Here is a 22,257-nt window from a genome sequence, read left to right as displayed (position 1 = left end):
GTGAAATCATTCGAACCATTGAACTTCTCCAAATCGAACTTGTGAGATGCCATCTTCAATCAACAGAACACCAACTGCAGCTCTTATACCACTTGTTAGGGAAAACAAGCGATACTTGTCAAGACTCAGAACAAATTTGATGCCACTTGCCAAGTTTTGATAACCCTTGTTAGAAAGTAATGCATATAACAAGAAAAACTATATGTACACAAAGACACAATATTTATGTGGTTTGGTCAAGGTGACCTACATCCATGGGCAAGAGGGGAGTATTCTTTTATTTCAGAGCTCTCAAAACAGAGGATACAAGTACAATTACACAAAGATTCGCCTATCACTCCAGAATTCAAGATACAAGACATAAGACATATAACTCTGCATGCATCCCTATTTATACTTGAGGGATCAGACCTAAACCCTAATGGGCTAGCCCCATTGTCCTATAGGCCTATGAATGGTGACAAACAATCATATTCCGCCATGCAACATCTTCTAGAACATTCTTCCATGTCATACAACTCATGAGCATCAACAACACACATAATGGAGCACCTTGAGCCATAGTGGAGTATCATGATGTACAAGTGACGCATAATGAACACTAATGGCCCAAAATCCATCATGGTGATACAACATGGTGTAATCCTTGAGCAATACCAACTTCTGAGCATCCTTGAATGATGTTGAGCATCATAGAGGACTTCATAGCATACTTGACTCATCAAGGACCAATATGGTCCAACTTGCATCATGATGGCGTAACAACTGTATGGATGGCGCAACAAGATTCAAGTGTGGCACAAGAACATCAAGATTGGAGCAACACCACCACCTTGGCACAATAGAAACATACATGGCACAATAAGGCCACACATGGTGCAAGAGCATACTTCATGGCTCAATAGGAGTACACATGGCACAAGAGGGAGAATAATGGCGCAAGAAGGTATGCCCTTGGCACAAAAACATCCTTCTTGGCCCATCCCTTCAACATATGGCGCAACAAGGTTCCCTTGTTGCTCCATATCACTCCCAAGTGCTCCAAACCTCTTCAAGGTGCTCCAACTCCCCTTCTGTACGATCTATACCTTTGGCACTTGATTTGTTCCTTTGTTAGGCGATCCATTCATTTCTTAGATGATCTGTTCCTTTGTCACATGCTCCATGAAGCCCAAGTGCCCCATTGAGTTCCAAGTGATCAAAACGCTCCATGAACATAATCCAAATGCTCCATGAACTTGATCCAAATGCCCGAGTCATATTTAACACATACTTATATGACATTCCATGTACTTGAAAAGATGAATATGACGTAGATCTGTCATATATGTTTTTGAGTAACAGTGGCCGATTAAGAACGTTGATGTCATTAAGCGAATTGGGAAAACTGATAAAAGGCACGCCAAATCCACTGATCATGTGACACCACTACTTCAAGTACGACTGTTAGGAGGCCATGATCACCTTGCATTTATTCACCATAGTGTGAGGTACATCAATTTCCCCATGCTCAATGGAGGCTATCTAAGCCTCCTAGCATTCTAGCAAATCCCTGTACTTTAGGATGTTGGGCATGTAATTACATGATGTCATTGCCTTGCTTGTAGGGTTATGTGAATGTCTGGGATCGTAAATCTTCATCACAAATTTGCAAAAATAATGGAGACCATCTCGTGCAGTTCTAGCGGACATCCTAAAATTTTCGTCTAAGGCATCAACATGGATGTCATATGTTATTTGACAAAGTGCGGCTACATATTTTTGTAGTGGAGTGAAACCAAGCATACCTCTAACATCAAAATGTTGTTGGAAATAACGACACCCCTTCGTCAAATCTTCGACTATATGTTCATATAAAGGTTTGAACATTCTGAATCGCCTTTGAAAATAGTAGCATTAAAAAACCACATACTCGTCAAAGTAGTCTTGCATAAAAGTTGGTGGGAAGTTCACGATCTCTCTGAATATATTTGTGATCTCCGATGCGAGCTTTTGGCTTTGTCATTGCATAAAGTGTTGTACGTTTGCTGTAATATTTTACCAGCCCCGACAACAACTTCAATCATAACTTGAAATTCTTCTGAAGATGAAAATTAATACATTTTCAAGTGATTGTGAGAGAAATGGAGGTATTGATGTGGTTTAAAATGACAAGGGCTAGGAGTATTTATCGAATATAAATTACAAAAAAAAAAAAAAAAAAAATTAAAAAATAAGTACATACAACTAGACGTTTGGAAAAGAGAAGATACAATAATGAGAAGAGAGACTCGACAATTCTTAGCCGAGCTCATATCACACTCACACTCACACCCACACCCGATAGCTTTACCACAATCTTACCCACACCCAAGAGCCTTACAAGCCCTTATCAGAATTTCACAAACAACAATATCAAATATGGTGATTTCGTATCATCCCATTTAAATAAACCCCTCAACATCCAATGTTTGAAAGTCAAACGAGGAATTCAAAAAAGTCAAAATTGGGATGCCATTTTCGAGTCTCGACATGTTAAACATGGTTCTCACTCGCGACTGCCTTGAACAAATCGATAAGATGTTCAACTTGTCGTCTGTGTTTCTCTCTCATCAGTAGTCATTCCTCTTTGTACTACCAATAATTGTTCTATAAGACATCAACAAATGTTATTATATAGTGTTTTGATTGAACCCATGATCGACCACTTCACCTAATTATCCCCAAACCCCTAATTTTTTACCCTGTGTTTGTGTGTGTTTTTGGGAGCGACAACGATGGAGGGCGATAGAATTGAGGAAGCGACATTGGCGAATCCACCAGTAGATGAAATTTCGCATTTGGCTCTTGATATAGGAGGTAACCAGTTCTCCCGATTTTCATTTCACTTGAATGATTCTATTCGATCATTTCTTTTTCTTTTCTTCGAATTTTTGGTATCCGATTCAACCGATTCTCCCGCTGATCAGTATTGTATCTCGATTGCTGTTTACCACGCACATAACATAACAGAAGTAACTAATTACTGTATAATCAAGTACGTTATTCACACTTAGAAACCAAATTTGATGCGAAAACTTTTCGAAGAAGATCATCATCATAAATTTTGGTAACAATCGCCAACGGTCGGTAAATTTAGGCCGCGATCTTTTCAAAAATGGAATTTTTATTTGAGACAAGTCGAAATTGGAAGTGTCGCAACTTTCAAGCAAAGAAATTACTGATTATCTTTAATGGCAACCAATTCTATTGCTGAAATATTTGAATACCAACTAATTTATTCACCAAATCTTGCTCTTACCAGGTTCTCTCATAAAGATGGTGTATTTCTCCACCGAAAGAGAACAACCTACAGATAAACCACAGAAAGATGGACGTCTTCTTAATGGAAGGCTTTACTTTTTAAAATTTGAAACAAGCAAAATCAATGATTGTTTGGATTTCATATCATCAAAGCAGCTTCGATGTAGAGGTATGCATCTTGTTTTCATATTTTGTAAAATAGTTTAACAATATCTTATGATTTGCTGAATAAATTTGTCTAATTTGGATCATGGTGCTTTCAGGTGTTCAACATTATGGGTTCCCAGCAAGCGACAAGAATATTATTAAGGTGAAAACCATTGATATTTTATCAAAAAGTATATGTATATGTGTATGTATGTATGTATGTATGTATGTATATAAGCTATTAGCTGATGCTTTTTATATATTTATATCATGATGAAGGCAACAGGTGGAGGAGCATTTAAATTTGCAGATCTTTTTAAAGAAAAGCTTGATATTAGTCTTGATAAGGTAGAAGAAATGAGCAGCCTTGTATCAGGAGCAAATTTTCTTTTAAAGGTGGGATTCTTATTTCTTTTTTGGACTGAATGAAAGTTTTTCCGAGTGTGAGTAAATGACCATTTTACCCTTCTATACTCATGTGATCATTTCATGATCGATTACATCTTCAAACATGGTAAACAGAAATTAAGTTTCTTTTTTAAATAGAGAAACTGATGAAAATGAGGCTTTTCCACATTAAATCCTAACTTTTTACAAAATGTTCTTCCATTTTCGTAAGTATTTTTTTTGTTAAATATTGATTTAAAGTTGCTTCTGAATAGGCAGTGCCATCTGAAGCTTTCACATACGTGAATGGACAAAGAAATTATGTGAAAATTGATCACAATGATTTATATCCATATCTTCTTGTTAATATTGGATCTGGTGTAAGCATGATAAAGGTAAATAAATTATTAATTCCTTTTTACCCTTTTTTACAATTTATTTTTTTTGTTTACTGAAACTAAATAATCATGAGATTTTATTTTAGGTTGATGGAGATGGAAAGTATGAAAGAGTAAGTGGAACGAGTGTAGGTGGAGGGACATTTTGGGGATTGGGAAAGCTTTTAACAAAGTGCAAGAGGTTAGTTGAAAATATTTTATAAATTTCTGATTTAAACCAACATTTTTTATTTTTTTTTTTTTACAATTTCAAATGTTTTTTTTTTTTTGCTCAGTTTTGATGATTTGCTGGAGATGAGTCATCAGGGAAACAATAGAGTGATTGATATGCTTGTTGGAGATATTTATGGTGGAATGGATTATCTAAAGGTACTTGTTTTTTTGAATTATAATTATTTATTTCTTTTGAAAAAAAGTTGTATGGTTTAATTAAAACTAGCAAAGAACTCGCGGATACGCCGCTTTTGGGGTAATATGGGGAAAATCAGCAAACTTTAAAAAATATGTGCTGAAAGTGTAAATCACCACAAACAGGAGAGAAAGTTGACAACCCTTAAAGTTAGATGTTAAAAGTTACCACAACCAAAAGAAGGGACACTGGTGGAGAAAATCCAAAAATGTTGTGGCAATAATGTGAAAGTTGCCAAAGTTGGGAAAATATGGTGGCAAAATTGTAAAGGAGGTTTTTTGTGTTTTTTATGTCAAAATGTAAAAGTTTTGACTACAAGGATGAAAAGTGTCAAACTCATTAAAGATTTGTCGCAAAAAGACCAAAATATAGAACTTTTCACTGCAAGGATGAAAAGTGTCGAAGTTACTAAAGATTTGTGGCAAAACCCTAAAAGCACAAAAACTTAATCAAAACTCAAAAATGTAAAAGTTTTGACTTTAAGGACTAAAAGTGTCCCATTTACTAAACATTTGTGGTAAAAACTTAAAGACATAAAAGTTACTATTGCATATATATATATATATATATATATATATATATATATATATATATATATATATATATATATATATATATATAATTGTAAAATTTATTAGAGTAAACTACTGAAATCGTCCCTATGGTTTGGTCAAAATTTCACGTTTAGTCTCTGACTTTTTTCTTTTGCACTCAGATCATCCCTGTGGTTTGATTTTGTTGCGTTTTTCGTCCCTATGGTTTGGTCAAAATTGCACGTTTGGTCCCTAACTTTATGTATGTAAGAGACGAAAAACGCAAAAAAATCAAACCACAGGAACGATCCGAGTGCAAAAAAAAAGTTAGGGACCAAACGTGAAATTTTGACCAAAGCATAAGGACGATTTCAGTAATTTACTCAATTTATTATCTACAAAACTAAAAAAAATGTTAAAATTTTGGAATAGATTGGCCTTTCATCAACAGCAATTGCATCTAGTTTTGGCAAAGCAATTTCAGAAAACAAAGAGCTTGAAGAATACAAACCTGAAGATGTTGCAAGGTCTCTTTTAAGAATGATCTCCAACAATATAGGACAGGTGGGCCCACATATTTTCTTTTGCTAATGTTAATTATGATGTGTTTTTTATTTTTATTTATATTTTCTGCTCTTTTCAGATTGCGTATTTAAATGCACTTCGATTTGGTCTCAAGAAAATATTTTTTGGAGGATTTTTCATACGTGGTCATGCATACACCATGGACACAATATCTGTGGCAGTTGATTTCTGGTAATTATTTCTTCACCCATAATAACAAATAACAACCTACTTTACTTTTTTTTTTCACATTTTATTTTTTACTCATAATAGCAAATATATTTTCATTTCTTTACCCATAATAGCAAACATACTTATATTTTTTTTTTTACCTATAATAAGTAATAACAATATGCAACATGAAACTTGTAAAATGTAGAGTAAATTACATGAATGGTCCCTATGGTTTAAAATAATTTGCACGTTTGGTCCCTAACTTATTTTTTTTTTAACTCGGAAGGTTCCTACTGTTTTTTTTGTTACGCGCTTGGTCCTTATCTTACCTAAAAAGACTATTTTGCTCTTGATTTTTTAATTTATTTAAATAAACACACCTCTAACCTCATTCCCCTTACCTTACCTTACCCATCCCACAATTTTTCCCTATTTAGATAAGATAGAGACCAGACACGTAACAAAAACAAACAGTAAGGAACAAGCGCGTAATAAAAACAAATAATAGGGACCTTCCGAATGAAAAAAATAAGTTAGGGACAAAGCTTGCAATTTACCCCAAACCATAGGGACCATTCGTGTAATTTACTCTAAAATGTACTTAATCTTTTTTTCATGTTAGCAATGTACTTATAATTTTGTAACCGTAGTAGCAATATGGAACATGAAACTTGTAAGTGAAAATGACACAAATGCCCTTGTCATTCAGTGTAACAAATGTTGAGACTCTTTTTAGGTCGAAAGGGGAGGCAAAAGCAATGTTTCTAAGACACGAGGGGTTCCTAGGGGCAGTGGGGGCATTTATGAATTATAAACTTGTTGAAGAATTCCCAAATAGCAACTCCCTTGTTGGTGACTTGACTGATAATGGAATTATAGAGTGTCGTGTACACGTCAGCAGTTGAACTGTTTTTTAACATTGATAATCATCCATTGTTGTTTATTATTAATATTATAATGTTATATTTAACAAGTGTAATAGTGGGTCCCATTACAAATTGAAAAGAATGTAGAGGAGAGAAAGAGAGAGAGAAAGGAAAAGAGAGGTGATGCAGTTATGTTATTGTACTTTTGTCATTTTATACTTTACTTCGGTCAACAGAAGTTGATGTACATTTATGCATTGGGGAAATTTACAACCACAACATTGACATGGTTTTGTAGGTTTTTAAGTCAGAAAAAGAAAAACAGATTTTATTTTATTAAACTCTTTATAATTTTCTTGGTCAAATTGCAAGGAAATAGCAAGATACTAGTTTTTTGAATCAATTCTACAATGTATTTTTTTTTTTTTACCCGAATAGAAATATGCTCATATATAATACCGACTCATTTTATTTTTAACTTTCAGTTTAAATCCTTCTTCTATTTTAGTATTTTATAAGTTTAATGTAGAAATTGAAGATTATATTAAATACGTTACACCAAAGCCCTCAAAATGAAACCACATAAATTTTATTTTTAATTTTTAAACATTTGACCGATTCTGAATATATTTTAGTTTTGGGATAATGATTTAAAAGGGTAATATATTTTTCAATTTGTATACATTTGGTCACTAAGTTTTTTTTTTTTGTTTTTTATTATTATTATTATTATTATTATTATTATTATTATTATTACCGCTTTCAACTTGTTAAACCATACACAATTAGTCTTTATGACTGGCTATTCCAGGTTAACAAGAAAAAACGACTTAGGGCGTTTTCGGCCGAATTAGCTGGTAGCGGATAGCTTGTAGCGTTTTGTTAAACGTTACATGAAGTAATATTTGGATTTGTAGTGTTTTGTTTAAACTAAACGCTAGAAACTTGTAGTGCCGAACTGGACTTTCTGTTCAAAACGGAGCGTTTTGTCAAACGCTAGAAGCTCTTAAACGCTCCGTGATGAACATGCCCTTAGTAGGGTAATATATTTATCACTTTGTATACATTTAGTCATTAATATTTTTGTACACATTTAGTCTTGAATTTTTTTTTTTGTTGCAAAATAAATTATATTTGTTTTTGTAATCATTCAGTACTTATAAATGATTTATTTAGATTTTTCTCACGACATCTTACATGAGACAATCATTAATGAGGTGTTTAGGGCTTTTGATGCTTATGCCCATTGCGATCTCGACTGCTTGGTTGCTTAGATAATGTGTTTTGAACGTCATAACTTCTTAATATGATTTCGGATTGTAACGAGTTTTATATATGTGCGTTCGTATTTTAGTCTACTGCAACTTTCGATTAGATTACTCCTGTTAAAAAATAATATAATTTTACTTACGATGTTTATGTCCATACATTTTTATGAATACATGTATGATTTTTTATTTTTTATTATTATTATTTTTTTTTATTTTTTTATTTTTTATTTATAAATTTGTAAGTAAAAATATATTATATTTTAACGGGAGTAATCTCCACAAAAGTTATAGTAGACTCAAAAAATGAACATGTGGATATAAAGATCGTTAAAATCTGATATCGTATGAAGAAGTTACGACGTAAAACACAAGACCTAAGCTAAACCACAAAATCTACGCCACCTAGCAGTCGAGATCACAACACCTCATCAATGATTGTCCCACGTAAGATGTCGTGAGAAAAAACTAAAGAAACCATTCATAAATACTGAATGAGTACAAAAACAAAATTGACTTATTTTGAAACAAAAATATATTAAAAACTAAATGTATATAAAAATATTAAGGACTAAATGTGTACAAAATGAGAAATATATTACCATATTAAATCATTTTTCCCAACTAACCGGTCATAAGGACTGAATGTGTACAGTTTAACAAGTTGAAAGGTAAATATGGACGAAAAAAAAAACTCAATGACAAAATATGTACAAATCGAAAAATATATTACCCTTTTAAGTCATTATCCCTATTAATAAAAATGTTTAGTCTTTGTATTATGTTTAATATAAAGGTTTACTGTAGAAAGTATTTAAATTTTGGAGTCATTCATGATAAATCTATCCCTCCTATAAACATAAAAGGACAAAAAAAACATGGTAATTTTGTCATATTTAGGTTTTTACCCAATTATTATCCACTCAACCAATTGATGATGTGGCTTATGATATGGGAGCTGATTTATCGGAGATGGTGAAATAGACCGTGTGATAGTCAACACTTAAGAAGACAAGTCATTCCAAACAAAGGCTAATATGATTCCCAATTTCAACTTAACGAAAGAATAGAAAGAAAATTCGTGGAAGTGAGAAGAAAGTAAAAGAAAATGATATTTCCGAGTTTCATTAAAAGAATGAAATAGAGGAAAATGGAAGGATCATTTTCCCTCCTAACTTTCTTTTCGATTTGGAAATAAAGAACAAAATGATTAATTTTCCTTCAATTTCTCTCAAACTCGGGAATACAAAACACGAATTTTATTTTTTTTTCCGTATCTTTTCTTTTCTTTTCTTTTTCCTTATTATTTTTGTTTAAATTCGGGAACTAGGTTGAAGCCCTCTGAAGAAATTGGTTTTGAAGATGAATGATGAAAAAAATTGAGAACTTATTCGTATACAACACTTTTTCTCCGTATACAACAATTTGTGTTTTAAAATGTTGTATTGTACAACTATATAATGCATAAATTGTTGTGTATGACAAAAAACTGTTGTATACGAACTTTCCAAAAAAATAAAGCATGAAAGAAGTAAACTAAGTAGAATACAACATCCACCATCCCATAATACGCAAAATAATATGAGACCTATAGTTGGAGAAAGGACTGGAAGGTATGAGTTGCTTTAACAATTATAATATGTACTACTATTTAACTATTTATGTCACAAACAACGGTTACCAACTTCAAATCGACATAAGGTATTTTCTTGTGCCATCTTTAGTAACTAATTAATTTAGTGGTTACTTGCTAATTTCATATGTTATATTTTAGGGGCTTCTTAAAGCAACAAAAATATCGTACCGTTTGTGGAGAGCAAACAATTCGTAATATATACTGAGACTTTTATAAATCATACAATGAGGTAGAATAAAAAAAGAGAAATTAAGTAATCTAACCTATTTGAAAAAATAACACATTTATTATTATTATTATTATTATTATTATTATTATTATCATTATTATTATTATTATTATTATTAATTTTGAGTTCTTTAAGGAACAGTAATCAGTAGCGAGTCTAGAACAGAAAACCATATGTTTTACTATTTAAGTAAAATTAAAATCAATGTGAATAAAAAAGTTAAAAAATAATAGTAGTAGATCAGATTAGATAACCAATTGCAAATAAATATTGTTTTTTTTCTTTTATTTATTTATATGTTTTATTGGGCTATTGAAATAAAATATGGGCTTATAGATGTCTTGATTTATATATTATTGGTAGACAAATTAAAGACAAGATGAGTCATTTTAAATATTAAAGGTAGTTCCCAAATAATTTTTATATATAAGATGTGAGAAAGAAAATTTTAGGTGGGTCAAGTGACCCATTATACAAGTGTAGCCTCGCCCGTGACAGTAATGCCTTGCTATTGGAGCACTTTTAACTTTTTTTTTTCTTTTGTTAATATGCTACTGTTTGCCAGATAGATTCCACTGCCGATATAACCAATAAAAATTGGATTAGTGTGCTCACTCACCGCTTCATTCTTGAGTATTATGTAACCCAGTTGAGCTTCCCACCGTCTCCCTCATCAAATGTCTTTCTAATATATTCTGAGTCTTCTCTCAGACGATCATCATTCACACTAATCTTGCATTTTCAATCCGGCTCCAACCACGTTCGATTGTCTTTCCAATGCCGACTGTGACGAAACTCCCACTTATCTCTCTCTTTCCGCTTCAGATTAGGGTATGTTGTTTGTGGTTTTTATCGCTCGTCCCAATGCCTTGCTCTTACGACAATCGATAGATTGTTGCTGAAAATTGATTGGTATTTGTTTCTCATTCTCCACCATCCGCTAAATTGATGTGGTGTTCTGATTTGAAGCTCACAAACCTTGGGATTGGACTTTCTTTCATGGGGCGATACCAGCGGTAAGGTTGAATAAATGTTGCAACGTTTGCGCACCGCGTGTTTGTTAAAAGTCTTGAGTGAACCTTTTAAAGTCTTGGGTCTTCAAATGTTGTTTGATGTTGCTACATGCTTATTTTCTTAGGGAGTAACCCATGTGAAGCAATCAAAATTGAGCCTTTGTCATCTAATCGATTGTGAATGAGGTATGTGTCGGGTTCCTCTTGATTTCCCTCCACCTGCTGCAAAGTGGTTTCTTTATTTTAGTTTAATCAATCTATCTTTTTTCGGGGTTCATCTCCAATGTCGATTGGTGTTGCAGGTCAAATATAATGTAAAATTCTAAATTATGATTTTCAACAGGAAAATCAGTTAGGTAAAGACAAGGAACAACCAGAGAAGCTTGTAAGATTTTATCTTGCCAATAGCGCCAATACAGACAACAATCCAGCTGGATAGAAAGAATATGCATCAACACCAACCGACAATAATCAATCAGGTATATATATATATATATATATATATATATATATATATATATATATATATATATATAAGTACAAAGTTTTACTGAGAGTGGTTTTCTTCTTTATTTGACTTTTTCTTATTCAATGTTCTTTTTCTTGTACTATTTTGTTTTCTCACTCCGTTTTCTTGGGAATAAAGAATTTACATAATAATTTTAGTTCATCTTCTTTTACAATAGTGTTTATGTGTGTGAACAAGATTATGAAGATACAATATTACTTAGTTTTTGACAAATTTGATAAGTCATCCTTCAAATTAATGAAGCTTTGTAATGTAAGTTATTGTGTATATTAACTCCAAATATGGTCTCTTCTTTGCCCCCTTCCCCTGCATGAAGGTTTAAAACTATGTATTACAGTTCTGAATATGGACATCAATACATCAATATATTTGAATACATGCGTTTGGTGATCAGTACAAAGCTATTGATGTAGTAATTAAAGGACATGGAAACTGAACTTCCATGAAATTAATATCTATAATCTTGATGTAGAGGTACATACTACATAGATTTGGAGACTAGGGTTATCATGGCACAATATATGCCATTGAGTAATGAAGAGTAAGCAACATGTGCTTTTGGTGTTCGTATGTATATTTTGACACCATCTCATGTATTGTATATGCTATATAGTAGTTTGTTTTTAGATTTTCTGTCACTTCATGAATTGAATCATATTTGTTTTAAGATTTTCTTTCACTCCATGTAACACCAACGAAATTAGGGTCAAAATTTAACTTCTATAAAACCATAATTGGGATATACCAAGTGGTAGATATCGTAACAAAATTTCCAAAAATATAAAGAACACTAAAATCCGAGTTATAACGAAGAAGTTATGACAAATCGAAGATCCGTGACAATACCGGTAAAACGTTGTTAAGCGTAAAATGCGAAATTCCAATAAAATACTTTTTAGCCTTAGGTATCTAAATGAAAGTCGTAGATATCATTAACCCGAGAACATACATAAAAAGAACGCCAAAATCTGACTTCGTATGTGGAAGTTATGATTTTTCGAAGTTTCGGAATAGCGGTAGACAGCTAAAAACTCGAAATAGAGATCGAGCGATTTTTAGCCAACACAACCTAAACGAGAATTGAAGGTCTCATCAATAGTAGTGAAACGATAAAAAGTCAGACAAAAACGGACATCGGATGAAAAAGTTATGGATTTTTAACGGAATTTTCCTGTCTCGGCCTGTTAAAAATATATATAAAAAAATAAATTCAAAACTAGCCGACGAAGTCTAAACGAAAGTTGTAGATTATATTCCCGCCTACGCGTGGATATAAAGAACGTCAAAAACAAACCTCGTATGTGAAAGATATGCATTTATGAAGTTCGGGGCATGAATTTTGACGTTGTGTCAGAGTTCACGACGTAAACACTGAGTTTACGACGTGAACAGTCTGACTGACCATTCCAAAGCAACTTGACAAATGATGCATGCCATGACGAATTGGGACCAAACTCACGACGTGAGTTAGGCAAAACTCACGACGCGAGCTTCGAAAATGATCCTATATATAGAAATCGAAGCTTTCCGAGTTTGGCTGCTTATTCCTATCCTCTCTCCTACTTCTACTCTCTTTTAAGCCCCTCTAAACCAACCCAAAGCTCCAGTAACACTCCTGGAACACGATGCGAATCCCGACGCCCCCGAGATACCTGGGAAATCGACTTCTTTCTAGTCGAAGTGTTGCACGAGTCAAGTCTTGTCTTCTTCAAACCGCGACATTGACCAAGTGAGTTCATACCCCCATTTCTACACTTTTAAATGCTTTATAAATGCTTTGAACATATTATGGGGAAGAATAAAAGTAAACACACAGTTAATCCCGTGTGAAATCATCAACATTTTGTTATACTTTTGAAGTTGTTTTTATAACTATCATATGAAGTCATTAACATGTAAAACACTTCCCAAACTCAACTTTACACTATTAGGGTACAATATGCTTTATAAATGAAATACGTTTTGTTTATACGTTTGCATACTACATCATATCAAGGATAATCTTTTCAACTATAACATTTCGTGTATTTAAGAAAATACTACTCTTTATTATGCCTTTGTTAACACTGTAGAAAGGATAATCATTTCGGACATAAACATACACACTTTTTGAATACTTGACTTATTTGTTATTTCGAATAGTCAAAAGATTTTCATTATATTACTCGTGAACTTGTTGTTAGCAATCATGTGATGTCATATGGCTTTGTTTGTACCAAACGAAAGTCCCCACCTATAACCAGAGTCTCTTGGAAGGAGAGCGTGACAAGTGTGTATAGATCTACAAGGGGCTGACGACTCCGCACCCTTACTGTTAGCTACAGTCCCCAGGGTGACAAATGTCAACACTAGGTACTGCGTCTAGCATGGTTATGAGGAACTCATAACACGCGGAAACAATGACTCATGCACGTAGTAATACATACTTAATCATGCTCGGGAGGGGGGGGGGGGGGGTAATAACTATGTAATAGGGTATTATCGGCATGTTTAGAATTCAGGATAAATACTTCCACAACTAGTTTTACTTAATAATAAAACTATACATCATTCATTTAAGCATGTCACTGTTGCTTACAGGTTATAGTCTCGGTCATTTGAGACTACATTTCATATTTAGGAAAATAAGAGTTTTTCCTGTTTCAAATACATACGGTTTATACAACGATCTTTCATAACTCATTTATTAGGGAAAATATGGGATTTTCTGGGTCTAATACGTTCATTTTCAGTACAACGAATCATAACTCTTTTCATTATAAAATATCGGATTTTCTTGGAAAACATACACAAACTTTCGAGTGGCATACATTTTCTCAAAACACTACTTATGAACTCACCAACTTAATTGTTGACACTTTTTCTTTGAAATAACTTGTATTCTCAGGAAATCATTAATCCAGGTAACAACTACTTTTGAAGACTAACGCTCTGGCATTAGTATCATCTTTTGGAACATGATTTTATATTTAACTTTGGAGTATGTAAATAGATACAATCATGTAAACTTTACAAAATATATTATATAGTGGTGTGTACTTTCTTTACTATGAAATTGTTATGATACTGTACATGACGTCCTCCGCCCCCAAATGTTTCCGCCGTTCAGGTTTAGGGGTGTGACACTCCATGAACTGCATCATATGTACTTCACATCCAACACATGCAAAGCAATAGAAATTTTTCATGTTGTGGGATCTAAGAAACCTTTCAACTCCAATATCAATTCTGAAAGGCAACATGAGGGCAGTTCAGTTGGTTTGACCCATGCGAAGCATGTGTCTCTACACTAGTTATTATTATTACAACTTTGTTCCCGAAACAGTAACCTTTGGCTATTCACCTTTATGCCCTGGTTTTTCTAGCCCTTTTTAAAAATTCTTTCGTTTTATAACCTAAACCTTGATGCCTTTCATCTTTGACCTAAATCTTCATGCCTTTCATTTTTGACCGCTTCATACTTATCACTTCCTTTACACCATTTACTGCCACATGGCCTTAACACATGTTTTACCAAAAATCGATTGGTGTCATCAACTTATTTTATTTCTTACTCCACCGATTTATTGCTCCCAAGAGTGCACCCTCCACCATTTCACCATCAACTCAAATTCACCCTAATGAAACAAGGAATCGATTATGTAATGAATCAGAGTACAAAATGATCAAAAGTAAGATTGCGAGATTAGAACACCGATGTAAATATGATTTCTGGTTCAGCTCTATTACGCTCTTATGTTTTTACAGAGTACAAGAGATAATTCTGTCAAAAGACCTCTATCTAACTCTTGTAAACACTCCTATTTAAAGGAGAGAAAAGCGTAAAAAAATATACTAAGGACTAAACATTAAGCTTCGAATACAATGCCTTAGTAAAATATATTATAATCCATACGAAGAGTACAAAAGACTTTGACTCATTACAATCCCAAAATACCCTTACAATCTCCCCCTTTGTAATCAGAGTTGAAGACATCAATTTGTAAGAAGTTGGATTGAATACAACATAACTCTTCGTATTTATGTGTACCAGTTTATTATCTTCTTAAGCGGCTTCTTGTCCCCCTCATTATTCTTCTTGCAATGATTCATACAAACAATTAAGTTCGTATATTGCGAAGTCAAATATCTTTCTACTTCAGCAACTTGAAACAAAATTTCTTCGATCTACCAGACTTATCCCTTCCAGAAAAGACTAAACCAAAAGGTTTCAAGCAGATTTCTCCATCAACATATCTTTTAAGTTATGCTTGAGTCTTCGAAGGATTCATGGGAGCACTTACTTCAAGACCCTTTGCTGTAGCCAACTCCACATCTGTCATTGCCAGACATTCATAATAATTTTCAATGAAGATTTTGATGTGAGTAACTCCCAGCTTAAACTCATCCGACTCAGTGTTTTGTAGATAAGAAAATGACCTTTCCTTCAGAATTAATGCAACTTGTATAAGATCGTACAAGTTCATCAATGTAAAGTCAACAATTGTAAATTCATGTACACTGCCATTCGCCCTCACCACTGTATATTTCAAGTTTTGGACTGTGTCTTCGAAGACCACATCCTTCTTTATACTTATCACTTTCTTGATCTTTGTTAAAGACCACACCTCCTCAGCAGGCTTCGCAAGAACATCATGAAACCTGATCTTCATGTGTGTTCCTTCTTTATTCTCTTTGAATTTGCTTTCAGCTTTGAATTGTAGCATGATAAACATCATTTTGTTTATAGGGAAATCCAGCTGGCCTGCATCTATATTTGTGACAAGATAGCTTTGCTTGGGTTTTTTCTCAAATGCGTACATGTGATTGAATGCAAATTTGGCTTCAATCGTTTCATAATTGTAATGCTTCGAAGGATCACCTTTGTTCAAGCCAGGAGGTCACTGGCCCTTTGAGTCATGATACTCTGGATCAATCTCATTTTTTCAACCTCAGCCTCTACCTCTGCTTTCTTTTCCTCCTTTGATTTTTCAATCAAAATTTCTTTACCTTTCGATTTTGAGCCAGACACAGCATCATCAACTTTTGGCTTTAAAGCACTTCCTCCAATGTCAGCAAATTTACCAATCATTATTCCTTTCGGTTTCATAATTGGTATAATTGTTACAACTGTCGAGGTGATTGGACCAGCTGTTGCCATTAATGGTTTTGTTGTTGGGATTTTCGAAGGGAATACCTTCCCTACCAATTTCGAATCTCCTCCTTCAGTCTTTGATCCTGCAGATATTTTTTCTCCCCCTTGCACCCCTGTGCTAGTAGGTGGGGCATAAGTAGTTGGAAGAAGACTGGAGATGCGTGATAAAGGAGCTATTTGTTGGATAAGTAACTCTTCAAATTTAGAAAATTTCTGGATCAGATATTCCGAAGATAGCACAAACGCAGTAGACTTGGAAGATAGACTTTTAAGCTCTTTCAAAAGTTCGAACACCTCCAAGAAAATTTTGTTGTTATTGGTTAAAAGCTGAGATATCTGAGGGCTCAGACTTTCGTATAGCTTTGCAAAATTCGTTACTGCCTCATAAATAATGTCCACTTTCTTGTTGATGGAATCAAACTCCGTTCGAACAACAGAAATTTATTTCTCCATATCTTCTCATAACTCCTGAATTTTGAAATTTACATCTTCTCTCACATTCTTTACATCCTGGACAAACATCACATGCCTCTCTTTTGCAACTATCTTCAAATCATTCAAGTCAGATGCAAATCCAAACTTCTGAGAATTCACTCTTAGTTCATTATTTTGATCGGAATGATCAATCTTCTCCAATAACCTAGACTCTAAATCTTTCAACATTCCAGAGACTTTTGTGGTTAATCTTCCTTCAAGTAAGGACAACATGCCATCAACTTCAAGGCTAGATACAGAATGACCTCCCCGAGATCATCTTGAGATTGAATAATAGAGTTTAGATTTGAAATGAAGTATGAATTCCTCTCCCTTAATTATATCAAAACAACTTTTCAAAACCTGCAACTTTTCAAATTGGAACCTTTTGTTTTCTCAAATTAACATTGCTAACTTGCAGCATTCACCATAATTGATTATGCTCCCACTAGCTTAATAATTACATCCTTATTAGCATAACACTTATGCTCCCACTAGCTTTGACATGTACCCAGAAAGCAGCTGGACTTCTAGAAATCAATACTTCATTGATTTTCATACCAAAGTTCAGATTTCCAATATGAGATGCTTTGATAAGACTTCATCTAGGATTCTTAAACCCATACACATTTCCTTAGATATCTCACATGTGTGTCTAAACAATTTAAGAACTTACAACAATAAGTCTCAAATGTTTATACCTTTTTCTATTTCTCACAATTCGAACTATGAAGAGGGATGTCGTAATCATAATCGAATTTGAGAATGGAAATATCACAATCTCTATCTCCTTAAAATCTATTTAGTGAAAGCGTTTCCTCACTATTATTTTCATGAAGCGGAGAGACACCTTATGACACTTAGATTTTATGGTGTATGTGTTCCTATCCATGTGAATTTGTCAAACCGTAATTATAAGACAAGGTTTGTGACAAATCCAAACTCATATGGACTGAACTTGTTCAATCTTAATTTCTAGCCACTTGGAAACACAAGGGCCTACCATTGCTTCCTAGGTTGTTATGCGAACAATTGAGAACTCATAGAACTCACATGCGTAGTCAACTTTAACTGGAATGGGCACAAAAACAAGAATATGTCAACACGATAGGCTACAAACCTCAAGTTGTGTGCTAGTGAAAAATAATAGGTTTACTCTTGATTAGTTTTTGAAACTTTTCAATATCTTTAAGACTCCCACTGACCTCTTGACATATAAGATTCACTTTGTCAAGGAACATTACTTAACAAACAAATATTCAAGAGTTAGTGCAGTTTCTAATCAAGACTAACACTTCACACAAATGGCCATAGTTGGTCTTTGTCTTATCCAAGACATCACAACTTACCAATTTCAAATGTACAAGAGTAGAAAACATTCTACTCTACATTTTACAAGTGTTATAAACCTTTTGTTAAGATATGTCACTCAAGGCTCAATCTTGGAGTGTGACTCTAAGACTTAATTTTGGAACGAAGTATGACTCATCGTTCAGATTTAACCATTTCAACAATTGATGATTCCTCTTCTTAGCCATAGAAATGTACTAAGATGACCTTAGAGGATCAATTGTGATATGGTACTATAATCATTAAGATGATCATAAAACACGATACTCAAGTACTCTCCCATCTTTTCAGATTGGAGAAACTTTTATCTTTATGCCTAATTTGGCTCTTGTCATTCTTTCTGCCTTACATTTAAACTTTTCCAATGTTCCAGAATTAAACTTAAACTTGTAAGCATAACCATATTTACTTAACTTTAGTAAATCATGACAAATAGTCATATTGTTCTTTGTGGTGGATCTAACCAACGCACACCCAGTATACTTGATTCCCTAGTCCTTCACTTGACTCACATATACATGTGAACAAGGAATTAGTCTTAATTTTCCAAAGATGAAAATTCTCATTCATCATACAAAACAAATTTCATGATTCCAAGTTTTTGTCCAATTGAAACTTGGTTGATGAGAATCTTTCCTTATTTGGAAAATTCTCGACACTACTACAAATGAAAGAATCAAATTCATATTGCTAACAATAGAAACATACAAACATCAATTTTCACAAACGTTATTGCAAGGAAATATAATATAAAAATAAAAACAAATCTTTATTTATTTATAAAATGCGGAAAAACTTTTCCTTATAATGCAACTTCAAATCAAAACTATGTTATTACAGATTTCTAAACAATCTATCATAACTCTTAAGCAACAGCTCAAAAATCCGATCATCGAACCATGCAATTGAAATACATCTTCACGACCAAATTCAGCATACTCTTCCTTTAGGCTTCCTTCCTTTTTCATGATCCTACAAAACATCAAAATCGAACCTTATCACATAATGTATTAAGAATCAGCAATTAGGAACTTAACAAAGTTAGATAGTGGACTTCCCTGAAGCAGAATGATACAATCTGACTAAAGTTCTCAGGTAGTCAGGGCAGCTTCGATTCTAATGTCCATTTCCTTGGCAATAGAAACAAACAGGCTCATCGGGAATGGCATACGGAACAATCTCAGATTTGGCGTTTCCTTTATGATCAAAACTTTTGATCATGGCCAACTCCTTTCCTTTAGGAGAAGGAATCATTTCTGGAATATCCATGTCATACCCCATGTCAGCTTGAGAGGTAGATCTTCTAGTCAAATTTGCTTGACCATTACACCAAATCATTGCTGATTCAGCAGCAATCAACAAATAAGTAAGATTAATAAGGGTCATGTCGTGATCTGTCACATAGTAGTTTTTAACAAACTCACTATATGACTCAGGAAGTGAGTGAAGAACCTAGTCTATATCCAACTTCCTTGGGAACACGACACCCAACATTCTTATCCTGTCAATGCATGACTTCATATCCAAGACATATGCACACACATACTTTCCATCCTTGTGTTTGCTATCTAATAGTGCTCGAGTTATCTTAAACTTTTCAAGTCTTCTAACTTGTGGGTTAGGGAGAATAATTGGAGGATGTGGAGGAAGTGAAGCATGATATTGTGTAACATCATCTTCAAGAGGAAAGCTCATTCCAACAGATTTGGGAAGACCATAGTTGTTTGAACTAGACAACTACAATGGGAGAAATTCAAGTTAGTTTATTTAAGTCCTTAATATAACACCCAAATGAAATATTAAGGCTAGGACCCAACACAATATTTTACAATTCGGAAGAGGGATGCTGTAATCCGAATGCAAAAATATTTGAAGGTAGGTAAATGACGATTTACCAATTTCCACCATGAAAAATGAAATAAGTTTTAAATGGATTGAAATTACTAGATCCTTTGAGATTCATTGAGCTTTTCAATGGCATGTTTAAATCTCGACTGTGCCCTTCAAGTTTGTGACTAGAACGTCGAGGATCACAAACAATGTGTGAATAACCATGCAAATTAGCTTGGTACACCCAATGTTACAACCACCTAATCAATGTGCCAATTAACCACACACGCTCCATTGATCTATGATTAACATCAAGCTACCCTTTTCCATGTACTGTCAGTCCCAAATTAGTGTGTCAGTTAACCACACACGCTCCACTAACGACTTAACAAGGTGCAAAGTGCAATTTCATGGGTTACCACGAAATTCACATTTTTCCTAAGTAACTAAAATTGGAAATTTATAAGTGTTTAGTTACTTAGTATTTCATTATAATTTTAATGAAAATTTAAATGTCCTGTTAAACCCATTCGGCTAATGACCCTCCACCATTCAGGGAAGCGGTGGGTGAGAGTGGACACCCATTAAACTACCATTTTATAGGCATTAACCTTATACCCCCTTATAGACCGGCTTCGTGAATGAGGCCTACTAACGGTAAGACTGACTTTGTTATTATACATATATATATATATATATATATATATATATATATATATATATATATATATATATATATATATATATATATATAAATATTAGACCTATAATATTCTAATAGTATAAGGATTGAATTTTAAACTTTTTAAAATTCTAGGGTTTGGAACTAAATGTTTCAAAGTGAGACTTCGCATTTACAAATTCCAAAACTTGAGGGCAAGTTTTGAACTATTCAAAAACGTTTAGTTTCCATAATCTATGGGTTTAAAGTGGTTAAATGAAAAACTTTTCAAGTTCCATAACTTCAGGACAAGTTATGGAAGACTTTTAAAAGCATTTTAAAGAAAGACTTTTCATTTTCCATAACCTGTGAGTTTTTATGAACTTTTTAAAGGAAGACTCTTCCTTTTTCCATAACTTGAGGACAAGTTATGGAGTTCATAAAATGCATTTGGTCAAAATATTAATTAACAAAATTATCTAATAATTTCCTATGATCTCTTTAAACTTATAAGACAAGATAATTCATATCAACAGTTTCTGTACAAATTAAATTATATTATGAACTAACTATAATCTTGAAATTTTGACAATTACCTTGTAATTAGATTAGGATGCTCATTACCACATCATAAAAAATAGATTTAATGATTCAAAACAGTTGGTGGTAATCATCCTAATCTAATTATGGCCACAAACCTCGAAAAACTACTGTCGGTTCATGCAACTCATCGAGCCCATTACTAGACTCATCGAGTCCACGGCAAAATACACCTACTCGTCGAGTCCAAGATCCTACTCGTCGAGTAGGTGCTTTCAGATAGCATTTCATCTCTAAAAAATAATACTCTATGCATCAAATACAATAGAAAACCACCCATGGCTCTGATACCACTGTTGGGTTTTGGTATACTACAACATCCAATGATGCACATACAATCGTAAAAGATTTGGACCTATGTCTTCTCTAATTATACATGCAATATTGTTTCCAAATCTTTAAGCCTACAACAAGCATAAACATCATAGAAATGAGTTGTAGAATTACCTCTTTATTGTAGCTTGTAGTTTTGGCCTTTAAGAACTTAGCACCAATAGTATGAATTCCTCGAATAGAATCACAACACACCTTTAGACAAAGGATGACTTTTGAGATAATATAATTACAATTAAATCAACTCCATGCTCTCCAAGAACACTAGTGTCACATTTTGGGTGCGAAGGTGTGACATCCCCAATTTCACGTCCAGAAAAGACCGGTTTTGTTTATACTTTATTTCAAAATCAGAGTAACCTTTTAATAAAAGAATTGCGGAATTTGTCCCCAAACAATAATATGATAAAGATTTATCAAAACCATTTCCTTAGAAATGT

General features: G+C 33.5%; 1 protein-coding gene and 1 long non-coding RNA gene across 2 annotated transcripts; both read left to right on the top strand.

Annotated features, from left to right (window-relative positions):
* The first annotated feature begins 2,491 nt into the window (after positions 1-2,491).
* Positions 2,492-7,039, top strand: PANK1 (pantothenate kinase 1). Its single transcript, XM_078970091.1, has 10 exons — positions 2,492-2,838; positions 3,284-3,451; positions 3,546-3,592; positions 3,709-3,825; positions 4,092-4,211; positions 4,301-4,395; positions 4,490-4,583; positions 5,589-5,720; positions 5,800-5,912; positions 6,631-7,039. The coding sequence occupies exons 1-10, from the start codon at positions 2,757-2,759 to the stop codon at positions 6,797-6,799; spliced, it is 1,137 nt and encodes a 378-aa protein (XP_078826217.1). The 5' UTR covers positions 2,492-2,756; the 3' UTR covers positions 6,800-7,039.
* Positions 7,040-10,394: 3,355 nt separating this feature from the next.
* On the top strand, positions 10,395-11,379 carry LOC145012887 (uncharacterized). Its single transcript, XR_013664711.1, has 4 exons — positions 10,395-10,724; positions 10,863-10,909; positions 11,032-11,092; positions 11,250-11,379. It is a non-coding gene; the product is annotated as an uncharacterized LOC145012887 (long non-coding RNA).
* The last annotated feature ends 10,878 nt before the right edge of the window (positions 11,380-22,257 follow it).

The sequence above is a fragment of the Lactuca saligna genome, chromosome 8 (assembly GCF_052625555.1).
Source record: "Lactuca saligna cultivar CGN05327 chromosome 8, ASM5262555v1, whole genome shotgun sequence".
Taxonomy (NCBI): Eukaryota; Viridiplantae; Streptophyta; class Magnoliopsida; order Asterales; family Asteraceae; genus Lactuca; species Lactuca saligna.
This window is presented reverse-complemented; position numbering and strand designations above follow the sequence as displayed.

Bases quoted from the DNA above. Each gene is read 5' to 3' on its own strand.
- PANK1 (XM_078970091.1), top strand. From the start codon at position 2,757: ATGGAGGGCGATAGAATTGAGGAAGCGACATTGGCGAATCCACCAGTA. The intron at 3,593-3,708 runs GTGAAAACCATT...ATCATGATGAAG, and splicing joins GCGACAAGAATATTATTAAG to GCAACAGGTGGAGGAGCATT. The intron at 5,913-6,630 runs GTAATTATTTCT...GACTCTTTTTAG, and splicing joins TCTGTGGCAGTTGATTTCTG to GTCGAAAGGGGAGGCAAAAG.